The sequence below is a fragment of the Mus caroli genome, unplaced genomic scaffold (genome assembly GCF_978045245.1).
Source record: "Mus caroli unplaced genomic scaffold, Mus_caroli_1 scaffold_10, whole genome shotgun sequence".
NCBI lineage: Eukaryota > Metazoa > Chordata > Mammalia > Rodentia > Muridae > Mus > Mus caroli.
This window is the reverse complement of record NW_028227265.1, coordinates 14,704,306-14,719,366: the sequence shown is the minus strand read 5'-3', so window position 1 is coordinate 14,719,366 and position 15,061 is coordinate 14,704,306. Positions and strand designations below refer to the sequence as shown.

Here is a 15,061-nt window from a genome sequence, read left to right as displayed (position 1 = left end):
TACACACCATCATACATAGTTCCGCATACAATCGTACCCCACCCAGCAACCTCACATATGTAAATTCTCAGACTCATAAACACACATAAAATCACGCACAATCAGAAAAAGAAAACCACATAGAACCACAAAGTTATATTATCTCACCCACAGTGCCATACCCTCACACGCACACTGTCACACGCACCGTCACACATTGTGTCACATACACAGTCACACACACAACCACAGGAAGCCACTCAGAGCCCACAGAGAGACATATATCCCAGTCACACATGACCCATGCAATCATAGAGAAAAGCCACCCCATCATAAGTGTGCCCCCACGCAGCCACATATGTACACTTCATCACAAATACACACCACACACATAGTTACACGCATGCAGAATTTCCCATGCAAGCTTATTCCTGCTCCTCAAACATACTAACTGATGTCTGTGCAAATCCATTCTCATTATCTTATCTTTGGAATTAAGAATTGTTTTGGCTTAAACAGAGACTTAGGACTTAGAAGACAGGGACTCCTCAGGGCCACTCAGTGTCTGGAGAGCAGGTGTCAGCTGGCCTCTGTGGATGACAGAGACACTGCTCAGACCTTCCTTGGCTTTGCCAGACTCAACTGGAAGTCAGAGCTGTTGTCCTTGAAGAGCTAGCTGCCTTGCTGCCTCTTGAACAGCCGGAGCGATGGTTGCCATTCCTGGATCCTCCTTCACTTCTGATTGGATGGACATTGACGTGTGCCCAGCTCTTCCCACTTAGTTAAAAAGTGGCAGCATAAACAAATGGGACCTCCCAGAGCCTCTGGTCAGTGAGGCCCAATGTCTCATCTGCAGCAGTAAAGAAGCAATAGATAGTATACATGAGCCCAGTGAGCCGCAGTCATGAAGCTGGGACCCCATCCTAACACCAGGAGACACTGCCTACAAATGTGTAACCCAGAACTTTGAGAGGGTAATCCTCACGGGCAGCGTTAAATTTATAAAGTAAGACTCAGACCCAGATTTTTTTATTTATTTATTTTTTGGTAAGGGACACTTGCCATTTGTCACTGCCATTCCCTTGGTGACAGACACTTTGCAGATTGCAGAATCTCAGCATTCAGCATCTGAAGTAGATGTCACTGAGTCCTGGGAGAGGGGTAATTAACTTGCATGAATGCGACCCCCACTACACCGTGCTGGCTTGAATGAGAAATGTCCTCCATTGTCTGGACACTCGAATACCTAGCTGGAGCCTAGAAGACAAGCTGTGTGTGTTGCAGAGGGTGGAGACTGAGATGTGACCCAAGCCCCTTGGAGGAGCCCAGAAGATAGAGAGTGAATGTCACATATTGGATACTGAGTTATTTATACTGTTGGAATTTGGTTTTGCTTTGTTCAGATTGGGACTGTGCCCTGCTTCTTGGCTCTTGAAGTATGGGAGTATTTAACTTCGTTTTGGCTCTGCAGGAGCCCGTAGATGAATGGCTACATTTTAGAGGGGATTATGGATTTTAAATGAGACATTGAATTTTTGAGGAGACTGTATTTTTAAAGACTGTGAGACTTAAAGTTACTTGTGTTTTTCTTGAGAGATCTTGGGGATGAATGAGAAAGGAAAGGTAGCGGCTTAACAGTGTGTGGTTGACAAATGGTTAATTACGCTGCATAGTTTTATATCAACTTGACACAAGCTAAAATCACTGAGAGGAAGGAGAGAGCATACCTCCAGAAGCTGGGGTTGTAGGCAAGACAGTAGAGCATTTTCTTAATTAGTGACTGGTGGGGGAGGGCCCAGCCCATTGTGGTGGTAGTCCTGTATTGTATAGAAAAGCAGCCTGAGCAAGCCGGTAAGTAGCTCTACTCCATGGCCTCCACTTGAGCTCCTGCCAGCAGGTTCCTGCCCTGTGTGAGTTCCTGCTTGATTCCCCTTGATAATGAGCAGTGTTAAGGTGATGAGCATAATCCAAATAAAACCTCTCCTTCTGGCCATGTTATTTCCTCACGGTAGTATCAAGAAAAACCAGGATCCTCTACAATGCCCAGAGTTAACATAATGAAGCCAAGTGTGGAGAGTCCTTAAACAACTATGATAATATCTAGAACATTCTTTCTTGGTTGTTTCTTATGATCTGTGTTTTGTAAGACAGTTTTCCTTATTTATTTTTCTTCCTTTTCTGACTAAGAGAAAGGCAGGTATAACTGAAGCACACAGCTGGTGTTTAATGGCTCTGTCAGACTCTATTATAAAACATCACTTAGTTACTTTGATTTGTGAGTATCCATGCCATGCCTGTACTCAAAAAATGGTAGACTCAGCCAGAACCTGTTTCTGGCTTTGTTTACATTTAATTTTTACACATGAAAGACTTCTGATGGCACCTCACCAAGGTTACAACCCTTTTATGATCATTAATTTTTAATCTGGAAAAGAGTCTTAGAGGCAAGATGGCTTGTCTGTATTAACTTGGATGCTCAAATGGAAACACACAGATCTCTTACATTTGGCTAAAATAATCAGGAAAACCCTGCCAAAGGTTAGGAATGTGATATTGTTTCCCTAATGCAGTCACCTTTTATCTAAAGCTTGTTTCTATTTAATTATGCTTGAACTTATGGTTGAAGATCTTGAGCGCACATACACACACACACACACACACAGAGAGAGAGAGAGAAAGAGAGATATTTCGGCTTTTGATGTCATACCTTTCATTGAAACTCAGCCTAGTTGGAACTCATGATAGCACAGGCTAGCCCCAAGTTCAGGATGATTCCCCTGCCTGAGCTTTTTGATTGCAGCTACAGGCTTGAAGTATATATTTGGAGGTTCGGTGAACCTTGGGTTTATTTTGCTTACTGAAGTTGTGGGTGTAGGTTTCTCCTTCCTCGTTGGATCAAATTAATTGGCAGTGTGTTAAGTCACCATCTGCTTTTAGGGGACATGATTGTGAGGTACTCTAGATCAGATCCCTATGGGTCGGTCAGATTTCAAACAATATCCAAAGCCCTGTGAGAAGCCGAATCTTCGGTGCTCCACTTCATGCTCTTTGTTTCATAGATTTACAGATATTAACGATTCCTCCGGGAAACTTGACCTCAGCCGCCTGTCTCCACCGAGGAGCGACTACTGGGCCATGCTGGCTTATAACAGATCTAAACTCTGCAATATCCTCTTCTCCAATGAACTGCACCGTCGCCTCTCCCCTCGCGGGGTCACGTCCAACGCAGTGCACCCTGGGAACATGATGTACTCAGCCATCCATCGCAACTCATGGGTGTACAAGCTGCTGTTCACCTTGGCCAGGCCGTTCACCAAGTCCATGGTAAGTGTGTGGCTTCTGGAACGGCCCAGATGCCTTCAGTCGGCGTCTCAGAAGGGCCTGGAAACCCAGACCCACATGTCTAGTTGTGATGCCATTGTCACCGGCTGTGGTGGGCCTGGGATTGAGTACAACAGCATCTAGCCTGTTCATTCATTAGCAAAAGCTCTTCAATACTTCCAGCACGTTTAGATTGTGTCTGTTGCTCTACCATAGTCTTGGCTTGGATAATGGATGCTGGTTGTCCGTGTTAGGTGGGGAACACCTGAAAACCTTGGAGGTTTGGGGTGAGGGACACAATAATGGTTTGTTTTCTCTCAATGTGATTTCTGCTTTGATTCACAAAGTACTGAGAAATAGAACTTGCTCTGTGTGTTAGCTGTGCTCTTTGTGTTAGTTGAAAATGTGGATTCGGGAGTGTGGGTAGGTACTTTTCTTCTTGGTTCGGTGAGGTTTTTGTATCGGATATTCTAGATGCTTCTTATAATGGAGGTCTGGGTATAGCTCCTTCCTGGAGAAGGCTTTGTGGCTAGAGTGTGGTTTATCCTTCATATCCCTGAAGACAACTCTCTTGGCTGAATCTCACCGCTGCGGTTAGAACTGAAGTGTTCACAAAGCTGAATATGAAGATTTTACATATTCGTCGGTTGTTTTATCAATGGTGTGTGAAACCTTTTCTGTGGTTCCATTAGCCCAGTGTTACTTGAATACATGTTACACAGCATCCTCAGTCAGTCGCCCGCCCTCCTGAGCTCAGGGCCAGGGAAATGGCTTAGTGGGATAAGCGTGTTCTGAACAAGAATTAAGAACTAGATTCAGATTCCCAGAAGACAGATGAAAGCTGGGGGGTAGCTTTATGTGTTTGCAACCTCAATGTTAGTGTTCCGTGATTGGATCTCTCAGGGCCTGAAGTGCCAGGTGCCGTGAGAAGTCTGCTGATAGACAGATAGATAGATAGATAGATAGATAGATAGATAGATAGATAGATAGATAGATAGATAGCTCGTAGATACAGTAGAGGGTGTTAAAAGAAGAACCCAACATCTACCTCAGACATATGTAAAAGTAACTTGTATTTGCCTGAAGTAATTGTCATCTCTGAGACCTACTGCCTCTGTCTGCTAACTTACACCTAGTCCTGGAAGCCTCTAGCTTCTGTACAATCCTATCCAGGCCTAGAATGTTCTCAGCCTCTGAGACCCTGCTGCTGAATCAGCTGACCTCTGACTTGTTCTTTCTGAGCTCTGGCTCAAATTCCTTTCCCTGTAGACTGATTCAATCTGGATTCTCTTGGTGTCTTACTGAATTGCTCTGCTTGGCCTCATATTGACTGTGTCATTCTGTTCTAATCTTCTGGCTCCTTCTCATCCTCTGGCTCGTTCTGTCTTCACCCATGTCTAGCTTGTTCTCTCTCTGCAATCTGACTCTGTACAACTGTCTGGTAAAACTGCCTCCTGTCTTCTTTCTTTCTTTGCGCTGCCCCCAAAGTAGCTTCCCTTTCTTCTCTTTTCTTGTGAGAGTTGGCCATATTCTGTTCTGTCAAATCTTTTTCTGATTTGTCACTTTGTCTGCCACTCAACTAGACATCGCTTTCAGGCATGGTACTTTAACTAACTTTACTTTCATTGTTTAAGATGAAAGGTGTCCACTAAAGGCTTGTCTGTATTCCAGCCAGAGGGATTAAAGGTGTCTACTCAGACTGAGCCACACCACAACTAGAAATAGCTTTTTCTAGTAAATAGCACAATCTTGGGTTTTACAATGTGGTCAAATATCCTGCAGTGGATTTATATACATGAACCCATTGGTGTGCACACCACCACACATATACATACATACATACATACATACATATGAATGTTCTATAAATACACACATGACATAAATAATAAAAGTATTTTCCTTTGAATTTATAGATCCTTGGCAGTTACTGATACTGGTTTTTTTAAATGATTAAAATTGGGTCTTCAGGCATATAAGTCCAGCTATCCTTCTGGTGGTGGCAAGGGCAGCCATTGGCTATCTGGCACAGTAGAACAACTGGCTCTCCTTAGCATTTCTCCTAATCAAGTTCCAGTGTTTCCTGTGGGCATCAAGACAAGGTAGGGAATTTGTCTCAAACATCCTATCCTGCCACATTATACCTCAAATAACGGACTCCAGGACATAGGATTTGTCTAGTGGTCACCATCTGGCCATTGTCCACTTATAGTAATTGAGACCTTGATATATGTTGTACAGCTGAGGAAATTCTGAATTCTGTTCAGTTTCCATTTCAGTAGTCACACATGTCATGTACAGGGTGCTGTGTATAGCACCTATTGTATAACCTCTTTTTTTCTTTGTCCTTAGTTTCTTTCCATTCTGTGAGTAGTACCTGAGTGTAGAAAGTTCTCGTGCCTCAATGTAGATGACAGATATAACAAGGGACACAGGCTAAAATTGATAATAAGTGAAATAATTCTATTGGCTGTGACTATAGTGATTTTAGTATGATAAATAGGGAATCTGGTGGTGGGTATAGGAGGAGGTTTCATGGCTCTGTCTCTACCTTGATCACTCCAGGAGGAAGATTCCTGGCAAGACAGGAAAATAGCATAGGAGAACCTGAAGCAGTGGCCTCAGACCTATCTATCTGGTCTCAAGGAAACCCTAGAGACTGCGAGTGTCCATTCTCCTATTCCTGATTGATTAGGAAGCAGCCCTTGATATCTCGTCAGCACGCATTAGCTATGGCGATTGACTTTTTTTTTTCTTTGTGTGTATGTGGTTGTTTTTGAGGCAGGATCTCACTATGTAGGCCTGGCTAGCATTCTGAGTGCCAGGATTCCAAACCTAGGTGTAGAGATTGACAAGATTGTGGAGCACATAGTCTTGTTTAGGTCCTCTTTGATAACAGTGACCTGTCTAAATGGCTGGTGGTATTTTGGCATTGAGTTCCATATTGTTGGGTTCTTCAGACGGGAGGATGGAGCTCAAGAGGAGGGAGGAGGGAGTTTTGGAGGAGGGAATATGGAGTTCCAGGAGGAGGGAGTTCATGATGAGGGAGGAGGGAAGAGGGAGCCCAGGAGAAAGAAGAGAAGATGCCCAGATACCTCTCTAGGCTAGGACTCCATTTGTCCTTCAGAGCTCCTTCCCCATCTCACCTTACTTAAAGCATTCTTCCCTGTGGCATGGGCATAGCTTGGGTATACTCTCCATTGTACAAGGCCCAGGAAGGAAGAAATACCACCCTGCCTGGCGCTCAGGAAGCCCAGCCCCCCTCCTCCCTGCAGCCAGCCCCTGTAAGCATTAAACAGCAGTGTTTTAATATCAACGTCCCTTCTTTATTTGCTGTGACTCGCTGTGACTATGGTGATTTTAGTTACCGTAATTAGGTCACCCTTCATGGAGTCGGGCTATTTTAAGTGGCTCTTTAAGGACTATTGTTGCAGATCAGTAATTTTACAATTGGATGCTCTCGTGCAACTTTATTAAATGTAATATGTCTTTTAAATGTTGCCCTTTTACAGTTATACGTTTCTAATTGTTGCTGTAAATGCATTATCACTTTGAAATTAATTAATTTTTGCATTTGGGCATCCTGCAGTATAATAATCACTAATGAGAAACTCACGGGGACTAATTCTCAGCACAGTGCCCCCTACCGGCAAGGTCATGTCTCTGCCGCCCTCTTCCTCCAGAGGGCCACAGGACAAGTGTCCTAGGGGTTCTGGGAGAGAGGTGATTATTCCTCCCGCCTCGAATTTATGATAACATAAAAAGAATGAGTAAAATGGAAATACACTGTTTTAAATGTTGTTTAAGCCAAGAATTTTTTTTTTTTTTTTACCAGTAGCAGTCCCTAAAATGTCTTAAAGGAAACCAAAGTTTGCTGAGAGTGTTCGCATGATGAGGTCACATCACCATGGAGCTTTGTGTTGACACCTCTGCCTCTAAACTGCGTTTTATGTATAGTAATGTGTGTGCTAGATGTTAGCATCTATGATATGGCTAGGCGTGCAAATGACATCATATCAATATAAACCTGACCTGTGCTGTTATCTAACGGCATAAGAGATTTACCAGGGTGGTTATGGCTAGTGGTGTGTGCTGTCTTGTTTGAGAGCTTCGAAGCTCTCAGCTAAGGGGCACCTTGGCAACTTGTACCTGACGTCGAGACACCTCAGGTATCTGCCTGTTTTATTTTTCCCTCACAACACTTCTGCGGGGTCAGAATGAATTGCATCTGCGCCAGGAAAAACCTACCTAGCCTGTTCAAGAAAATGCCATCCTTGCCTCCAGAGCCTTTCGCCGACTCCTTCCGGCTCCATTTCCTTAGTCAGACACACCGTAGCGCCCCCGCCACGTGTGTCTGATTGTGTCGCTATGTTTCCTCTTTAAAACATTGACAGCACCTTCTTGACCCTCTCCCCTCTTTTTTTTTTTTCCACATTAGTTTTGAACTCTGGTAAACAACCTCCTTGCCAGAGGTCTCGGGGCCAAGCCAGCCCTCTATGGCTCCGCATGTAAATTTCAAGTTGAGCACAGTCACGTGCCTTGAAGGGTGTTTGGAGCAACCAAATATTTGTGTTGGCAGGTAACTGTCGGAAAGAATATCATGTGTTGGGGTAACAAGAGCTTAGCAGATGTTTTAGGGAACTGTGTTTTCCTATCAGTTCACATTTTTTTTTTAAATGGCTTGAGTTTGTAGATCTTCTGAAAGGATTGGGTTTCTCTTCCTGTAGCCATGAAAAGGCTGCCATTGTAAGGAGCCGTAACAGATGTGTGGCTACCCGGCTAATGGATGGGCCTGCAACGCTGGGTCCCGTTGCAGAGCTATAAATTACAAGCAGAGAAAGCACAACATAGCGTTCTCCTAACCTTACGCAGTGCCAAGCTGGGTAACTCTGCCCTTGGATAACCCGCAGCCTGGTGATTTATAGTCGTACAACTTTAAAGCATAATGAAGGGCCTAATAAATGTTGATTTGTTCTTTAAATTACTATTTTTAACAAAATACATCCCTCAAAGGCCTGTAGCTGGCTACTCTGGAGGTGTATTCAAGGACCCACCTCACGTCTGAATCCTTATTGGTATATTGGCGTGTCCCATACAAGGAGAGAAAGGACTAACAGGGACTTTCCAGTTTTACTCTCTTTCTCTTTCTTTCTTTCTTTCTTTCTTTCTTTCTTTCTTTCTTTCTTTCTTTTCCCCCTCATTCCCTCCCTCCCTCCCTCCTTTCTTCCTTTCTTCCCTTCTTTCCTTCTTCGCTTCTTCTTTCTTTCTTTTTTTTTTTTTTCAGTTGAGAAAAGAAAACACACCCTGCAACGTGGAAACCCATATTCCTTGTTGATCACAGCATTTTGAGCCTTCCAAGCATGGGTGGAATTCGCTGATTTCTGTGTTCCCCCAAGCCAAGGTATGGCAGGAAAGTAGACTTTGGGGACCTCTGTGGCCGGGCCACACATGAGCTTTCTCACCATGGCTTCTCCAGTGGCTCAGCTCTCCTCTTACAGAGGGCTACCTCCCTACAGCCTTCTTACCTGAAGGTGATCATTATTAGCCTAGGGCTCATTAGTCAGCTTTCCAGAGCTTTAAAGTGTGTGGTATTTGCTTAGTCCCAAGCCCATGCATGTGGCGGGTTTCAAAAGAGCCAAGAACTTGGAATCTTTAGGCAGTTGTTTTAAAGCTTCGTTCCCCTGCTTCTCTTCAGTCATTTTGTAATAATTCAACCTGCCTTGGGTCAAATGTCTGTATCCGTGCAGTGACTATGATGAGCTGTGAGCTCTTAATTCACATGAAAAGATGGTTGGAATAAGATCTAGGGGGTCTAATTTAATTTTTTTCATAGATTCTGTAACCCTGAGGCATCCAGAGGTATGCTTGGTCTCTCAAGTGGGAAGTGCCTTTCAAGGCTGTCTTGGCTTTCACTTCATGCTTCTGAAGTGGCTGCAGGAGTGGTGATCATTGTATCCTGAACTCATTCTGAAAGCAAAGTGGGGTGGTATCATTCTTTCCTCCATAAGAAGAGGATTCTGACTCTGACCTGGTCTGTGAGTCATCTTTCCCTGCTCCCACTCTCCGAAATTAAGTCGATAGTCCCTGTTCCTGGCGGATGGATGGGAGGCTAACAAAACACAAAAGTGACTTTTTGTAAAATAGAAGAATCAGCCATCCAGTGGCATAGACTGTCTACCCACAGTGCAGCCACGAGAACATATGAGAATTAATCAGAGGGTACCTGGGTTCTTGGTTCCACATGACCATGTCCCAGCTCTAGTCAGCCCAGCCATGCATTCTTTCCTAATAAATTTTTCATTCTGGAATATTCCATCTTTTCTGCTCTTATCCACTCTGTTCTCCCCGGAAGCATTCGAGGTCTCTCAGATTAGAACAAGGGTTTTGTCACACGATGTCATTAAAAAAAAAGGTAGGAAGTACCCGGAGCCCCTCAAAAGCACAGGCTCCACGTTGACTAAAGGGTCAGGGTCCAAACAGTTCTAGTTCCCAGCCTTTCCACAGCTGTAACCTCAAAAGAGAGTCCCTATATGCTTTCATTTGATATTCAAACATGGCAGTGTTGCCCTCACATCATTGTAAAGGAAAAAATGCTGTGTGCTTATACAGGAGGGTCAGTAGTGGGCTCTTTGCCTCTAGTCTCTCTGAGGTGGGGAAGGATTGCAGTTCAGAGTGTGTAAGAAATGGTGAGGCCAGGTCTCACAGCCTCAGCATATCCAGGGTAGCTAGGGTCAGAGCCAAAAGCCCCCAGGCACTTGGCTCCAAGCCACAACAATGGATTCCCTCAGAAAAGCATGATTGGAAGGAAGATTATTTATTTTGAGATCTGGAGAGCTGTAGAACAGTTAGGGGATGTTCTAGAGTTAGACGGCTCTAGAAATACCAGCTCCCCTCTGTCCTAACTCATGAGCAAGTTTCCTACCTTCATTAAGATTCTCGTGAAATCAGTCAGCTGGGCTCCCAATGGAGGAGCTAGAGAAAGTACCCAAGGAGCTAAAGGGATCTGCAACCCTATAGGTGGAACAACAATATGAACTAATCAGTACTCCCCTGGAGCTTGTGTCTCTAGCTGCATATGAATCAGAAAATGGCCTAGTCGGCCATCAGTGGAAAGAGAGGCCCATTTGTCGTGCAAACTTTATATGCCTCAGTACAGGGGAATGACAGGGCCAAGAAGTGGGAGTGGGTGGGGGAGTGTGTGGGGGACTTTTGGGATAGCACTGGAAATGTAAATGAAATAAATACCCAATTAAAAAAAAAAAAAGAAAAGAAAAGATTCTCGTGAAATACCAGGTCTTGTGCCCACCTTATGGACTCATGGGCTGCATTGAGGAAATGAAGGGAAGCAAGCATTTATAGATACTTGATAACCATCACTGCCCTGTTGTGAGAATCTGGCCTTGTGAAGGTTTCACGTCAGCTGCATATGGAAACTCGCTGTGTTATCTTCGGTCCGCATCACTGTGACTAACCTAGATGGCATGGTGGCAAACTCTGTCCATGGCAGAGTAAGCGTGGGGCAGCTGTTTCTTCTTTGGTGGAAACAGAACTTGAGTGGAAGTAGGGGTGGGCTGTAATCCCCTCCCCAGGGCTCCAAAACCTATCATCCAGTGCCACTAGCCAGGGATGGACTGTTGAGACACCTCACAGCCAAGCCACAACACTTGATGGGCAGTTGCTGTGACTTTTCCCCATACATCACAGCTTCAACTCATTTTTGTGGGTGTGTGATTGATAAATACAACCCCCGGCCCTCTTTGGTATAAACACATACGGTGAATGGTTTGCCCTGATGAACATATTTTCTGCCTCCCTTGGTTATTGTGCATGAACACATATGATGTGTGTGTGTGTGTGTGTGTGTATGTTATACATATGTATATGTTTGTTTTGTGTATGTATATGTGTATACATGTACATATATCCATGTTTGTTTATGTATGTGTATGTGTGTGCATGTTTGTCCATATGTGTTTGTGTATGTGTGTTATATGTCTATGTTGGTATATATACAGATACATGTATCTGTGTGTACATGTATATATGTGTATGTGTGAGTATGTATATATATGTGTGTGTGTATGTGTGTATTCATGTTAAGAACTTAAAATCTATTCTCACTCATTTCCAGTTCCATGTATGTGATAGATGGCCATGTTACTGGAATTTGCAGGGGTTCCCTTAATGGTTACTAGATGATCTGGGGAAAACTGGGGTCAGAGTAGACTCAAATGGAAGCCTGAGGAGAATTTTCCTGGCATTTAAAAGAAAAACTCCCAGGGCAAGGAAGCTGCTAAGGAAAAGAATGGTGTGGAGGTGGGGTCATCCAAACGGCAGGCAGCCACATAGCAGAGAAGCAGGTGCTTTAGAGAATGACTGAAGCCCAAAGTGTTGGGGAAAGCATGCCGAAACAGAGATTCAAAAAGACGAAAATGAAAAGTTGCACTCTGTTGAGCAATTCAGAGAAACAGGCCGGCTTCTAACCAAAATGGCTGTTCATTCTAAGAGACTGTGAAAGGGGTGAAAAACCTTCCAAGGGAAGGTATATTATCTTATTTAATGGCTGATTATTTTGCCCATCTGTTTGGCGCATTTTCAGCGTAGTTCCTTGGATACCATGGATCCATGGATCCATGATGCCATGTCTGCATTCAAACTGAGGACTCCACTCTGCTGGCCAGAAGCTTGGTGCTTCAGCGTGTCTTCATCACTGTTCCCTCGCCGTGCAGCACAGCACATCTCCAGCGTTTATCCTAACTGAGCATGTGACCACTCTGGCCATCATTTGCCCGCGCACGCGGGTGTATGTGGATGTACGTCTACATGTGTGCAATTTACTTGTTTGAGACAGTATCTCATGTAGTCCATGCTGGCCTTGAACTTGCTATATCATTGAGGATGACCTTGAACTTGTAATCCTCCTGCATCCAGCTCCCAACTACAGTGACTGCCTGCGAGCATCACCATGCCAGAGCCACACAGTGCGGAGCATGAAACCTAGGGCTGGAGTCACACTAGACAAGCGCTCTGCCAACCGGCCTATACCGGCCTATACCGGCCATACCCACGCCCTACTCTTTGTGTTTGGATGAGCCTTTTTCTTTCCTTTCTCTCTCTCTTTAAAAAAAAAAAAATTATTGTATACTTTGTTATCAAAACAAACAAACATCACAATGAACTAGACCCAAAGTTAAAGCAGCCACTCGGAGTGTAGGTGGCAGAGCCTCACGTTGGGTTTTAATGTTTCACTGTCAAATATATTTTTTATGAACTTACCCACTGCCAAAAATGTTTTTATGCCTATTTATTATGGGTTTTTTTTTTTTTGAGACAAACTTTCAAACCAACCAACCAACCTGGAGTCTGGAGCTCCTCTTGTGGACCAAGCTGGCCTTGAACTTCACCCAAATCGGCCTGCCTCTGCCCCCTTAGTGCTAGAATTAAAGGTGTACAACTCACATACTTAGTTTTTGAGACAAGGTCTTGGGTAGTCCTGGCAGACTTCGAGTAGCCTGTGTTGCTAAGGATGACATTGCAGCCGCCTGATCTCCCATCATGCTGGAGTTAAGGGCCTTAGGTCAGTTTCAACCTTTTGGGGGCCAATTGCTTGGTCCCTACTGACAACACACCTCAACTTTAAGGAGAAATTCTCTCTGTCTATTTAATGGAGGTTACTTTGTGTGAGCATACTCCCGAGTTCTACAGGCTGACTGGCGTTTCAAGTCTTTGTTCCTGAATGAACATCCGAGGGGAGAAAAGCAACCGTCTGCCCTTAATGTGTGTGACAAATCACTTAATGAACATTTAACCAAGATTTGAAAGCCACCAGCTTTATCTCCCTCGTCTTTTCTCCCACAGACCCACTGGCAGTTGGGTAGCGCCGCCCCTCCGCCCCTCGTCCTTGCCCTCCCCTCGATTCTCTACTCAAAGCCCTGGCTGCCTTTGATCCTCCCCCTCAGCTTCCTTTTCTCCAATTTCATACTTCTTTCCAGTAATTTTTGGCCTCAATGCAGTTTAGATGCTGGAGGCCAGCACGATTAAACAAATGCGCAGAGCTTGCGTTGTCCCATGATTTTCCGGAATGTTCTTCCACAAGCACCAATCTCTGTATAACTTGCTGGATACATTGATTTCCCTCCCCCTTCACCCCTGCCCGTGAGGTGTAAGGTGATGTTTTTCTAACACCAATAGAGAAGACTCAAACCCGAGTTCCAATTTGTTTTCAGAACTACTCTGTTCTCTTGCAGTAAGAAAGGTATGTTCTATAGGAGCCGGCTAAGGGTTTACCACTTCATCTCTGGTCTCTGTAGTGGAAGTTTAGAGTCTTCGCCACTTACATAGCGTCCAACCTTAAAGACAAGCTGATAGTATCTCAATGAACTGAACAGTGAGTCGGGTATGGAACACAGAACTCTTTAGACACATTGTGCAGGGGGGCAGGGAAAGACAGTGGTATAAATCGTGAGGACTACACAGGGCTCCATTGTCCCTTAGCCAGGCAGAAACACACCCCCTGCAGACCAACTACGGTCTGACACCTTCTATATTGTTTGTTAGATATGAGTCCAGGGATTCGAGTGCTGGGGTTGGATGGAAGGGGAGTGCGCATCGGGGAAATATCTTGCAGCCCACCCACTACTGTGTGAGTTTCGTTAAGTGGTTTGATTCTTTCTCTCTCTCTCTCTCTCTCTCTCTCTCTCTCTCTCTCTCTCTCTCTCTCTCTCTCTCTCTCTCTCTCTCTCGTCCCTGTTACTGTACTCCCATGGTCAGGGCCCTCACAGGCCCTGACCCAGAGCTCCTTGTCTGAAGCCATGGCACTTGTTGCCAATGCCTCTGTCACGCCTCCCACTCCCGCTGATCACACCCTTCCTGTCCTCTGCCTGTACCACTTCCAGGACCAAGAGAGGGTCTGAGGCACCCACTTCCTTTCCTATGTATGGTTTATGCATTTCTGCTTTGTGGTGGGAGATAAGACAGAGCCCCTTAATAAGAAGTTTTACAAAGAAGGTAGAAGGATGCAGACATCGGGTGTCTATCCCAAATTGCATCCCAAGTGCAAAAATGTGGACCGTCATGCGTTGCTTTAGTAGAGGTTTAACTGGCAGCCAGCTTTCTCTTCCCAAAGAAACTCACGTTGCTGACGTCGGATAGGGATTTAAAAATTGCACAGAAACTTAATTTCTTTTAGTAAAACTAGATAGATCTTGTCAATCACTCTCAAGCCCGTAAGGAGTATGATTCTGCTTCCCAAGGCCCGGTACCCTCTCTAAGATCAGTTGTTACTGCTCAGGGCTGCTGTACTATTTGAACAAAGAACTAAGTAAAGAAGAAAAACTTCATTTATTTTGTATTGCTCTTTACTTTTTTTCAGAAAAAGTAAGTTGATTTTAAATGTGAAAGGTTTCTTTTTTTCTTCTCCATTGCCTATACCTACCCATTGCTTTGCCTAACAAAATATCTTATCCAGTCATCTTCAGAATTCTCAAGAAATATCAAGTCATTTATTTCTGTTGAGTGGAGGCTTTCTCCTCCCTCGTGCACCAGCCAGAGGGTTAATCCCATGACCAACATTGGCTTCTTGCGTTTCCTGTGATGTGGTCTCTTTAAGTCTATTGAATCATTTACATTTTGAGAAAGAGAGAGAGAGAAAGTGAAGTGGTCTTTGAGAAGTCAGCGCTATCCCCGAGAATATATGGTGTTTGTTCAGCTGGGGGATCTTATTTATTTGAAGAACAGAGAGAAAACTCGTCTGACTGATCAG

At 44.4% G+C, this 15,061-nt stretch overlaps 1 protein-coding gene across 1 annotated transcript in view; it reads left to right on the top strand.

Annotated features, from left to right (window-relative positions):
* Positions 1–15,061, top strand: part of Wwox (WW domain containing oxidoreductase) — a 922,964-nt gene that overhangs the window by 276,169 nt on the left and 631,734 nt on the right. The window contains exon 8 of the mRNA XM_021170653.2: positions 3,039–3,303. Coding sequence (XP_021026312.1) covers positions 3,039–3,303 — 265 coding nt within the window. The remainder of the gene's footprint in view (positions 1–3,038; positions 3,304–15,061) is intronic.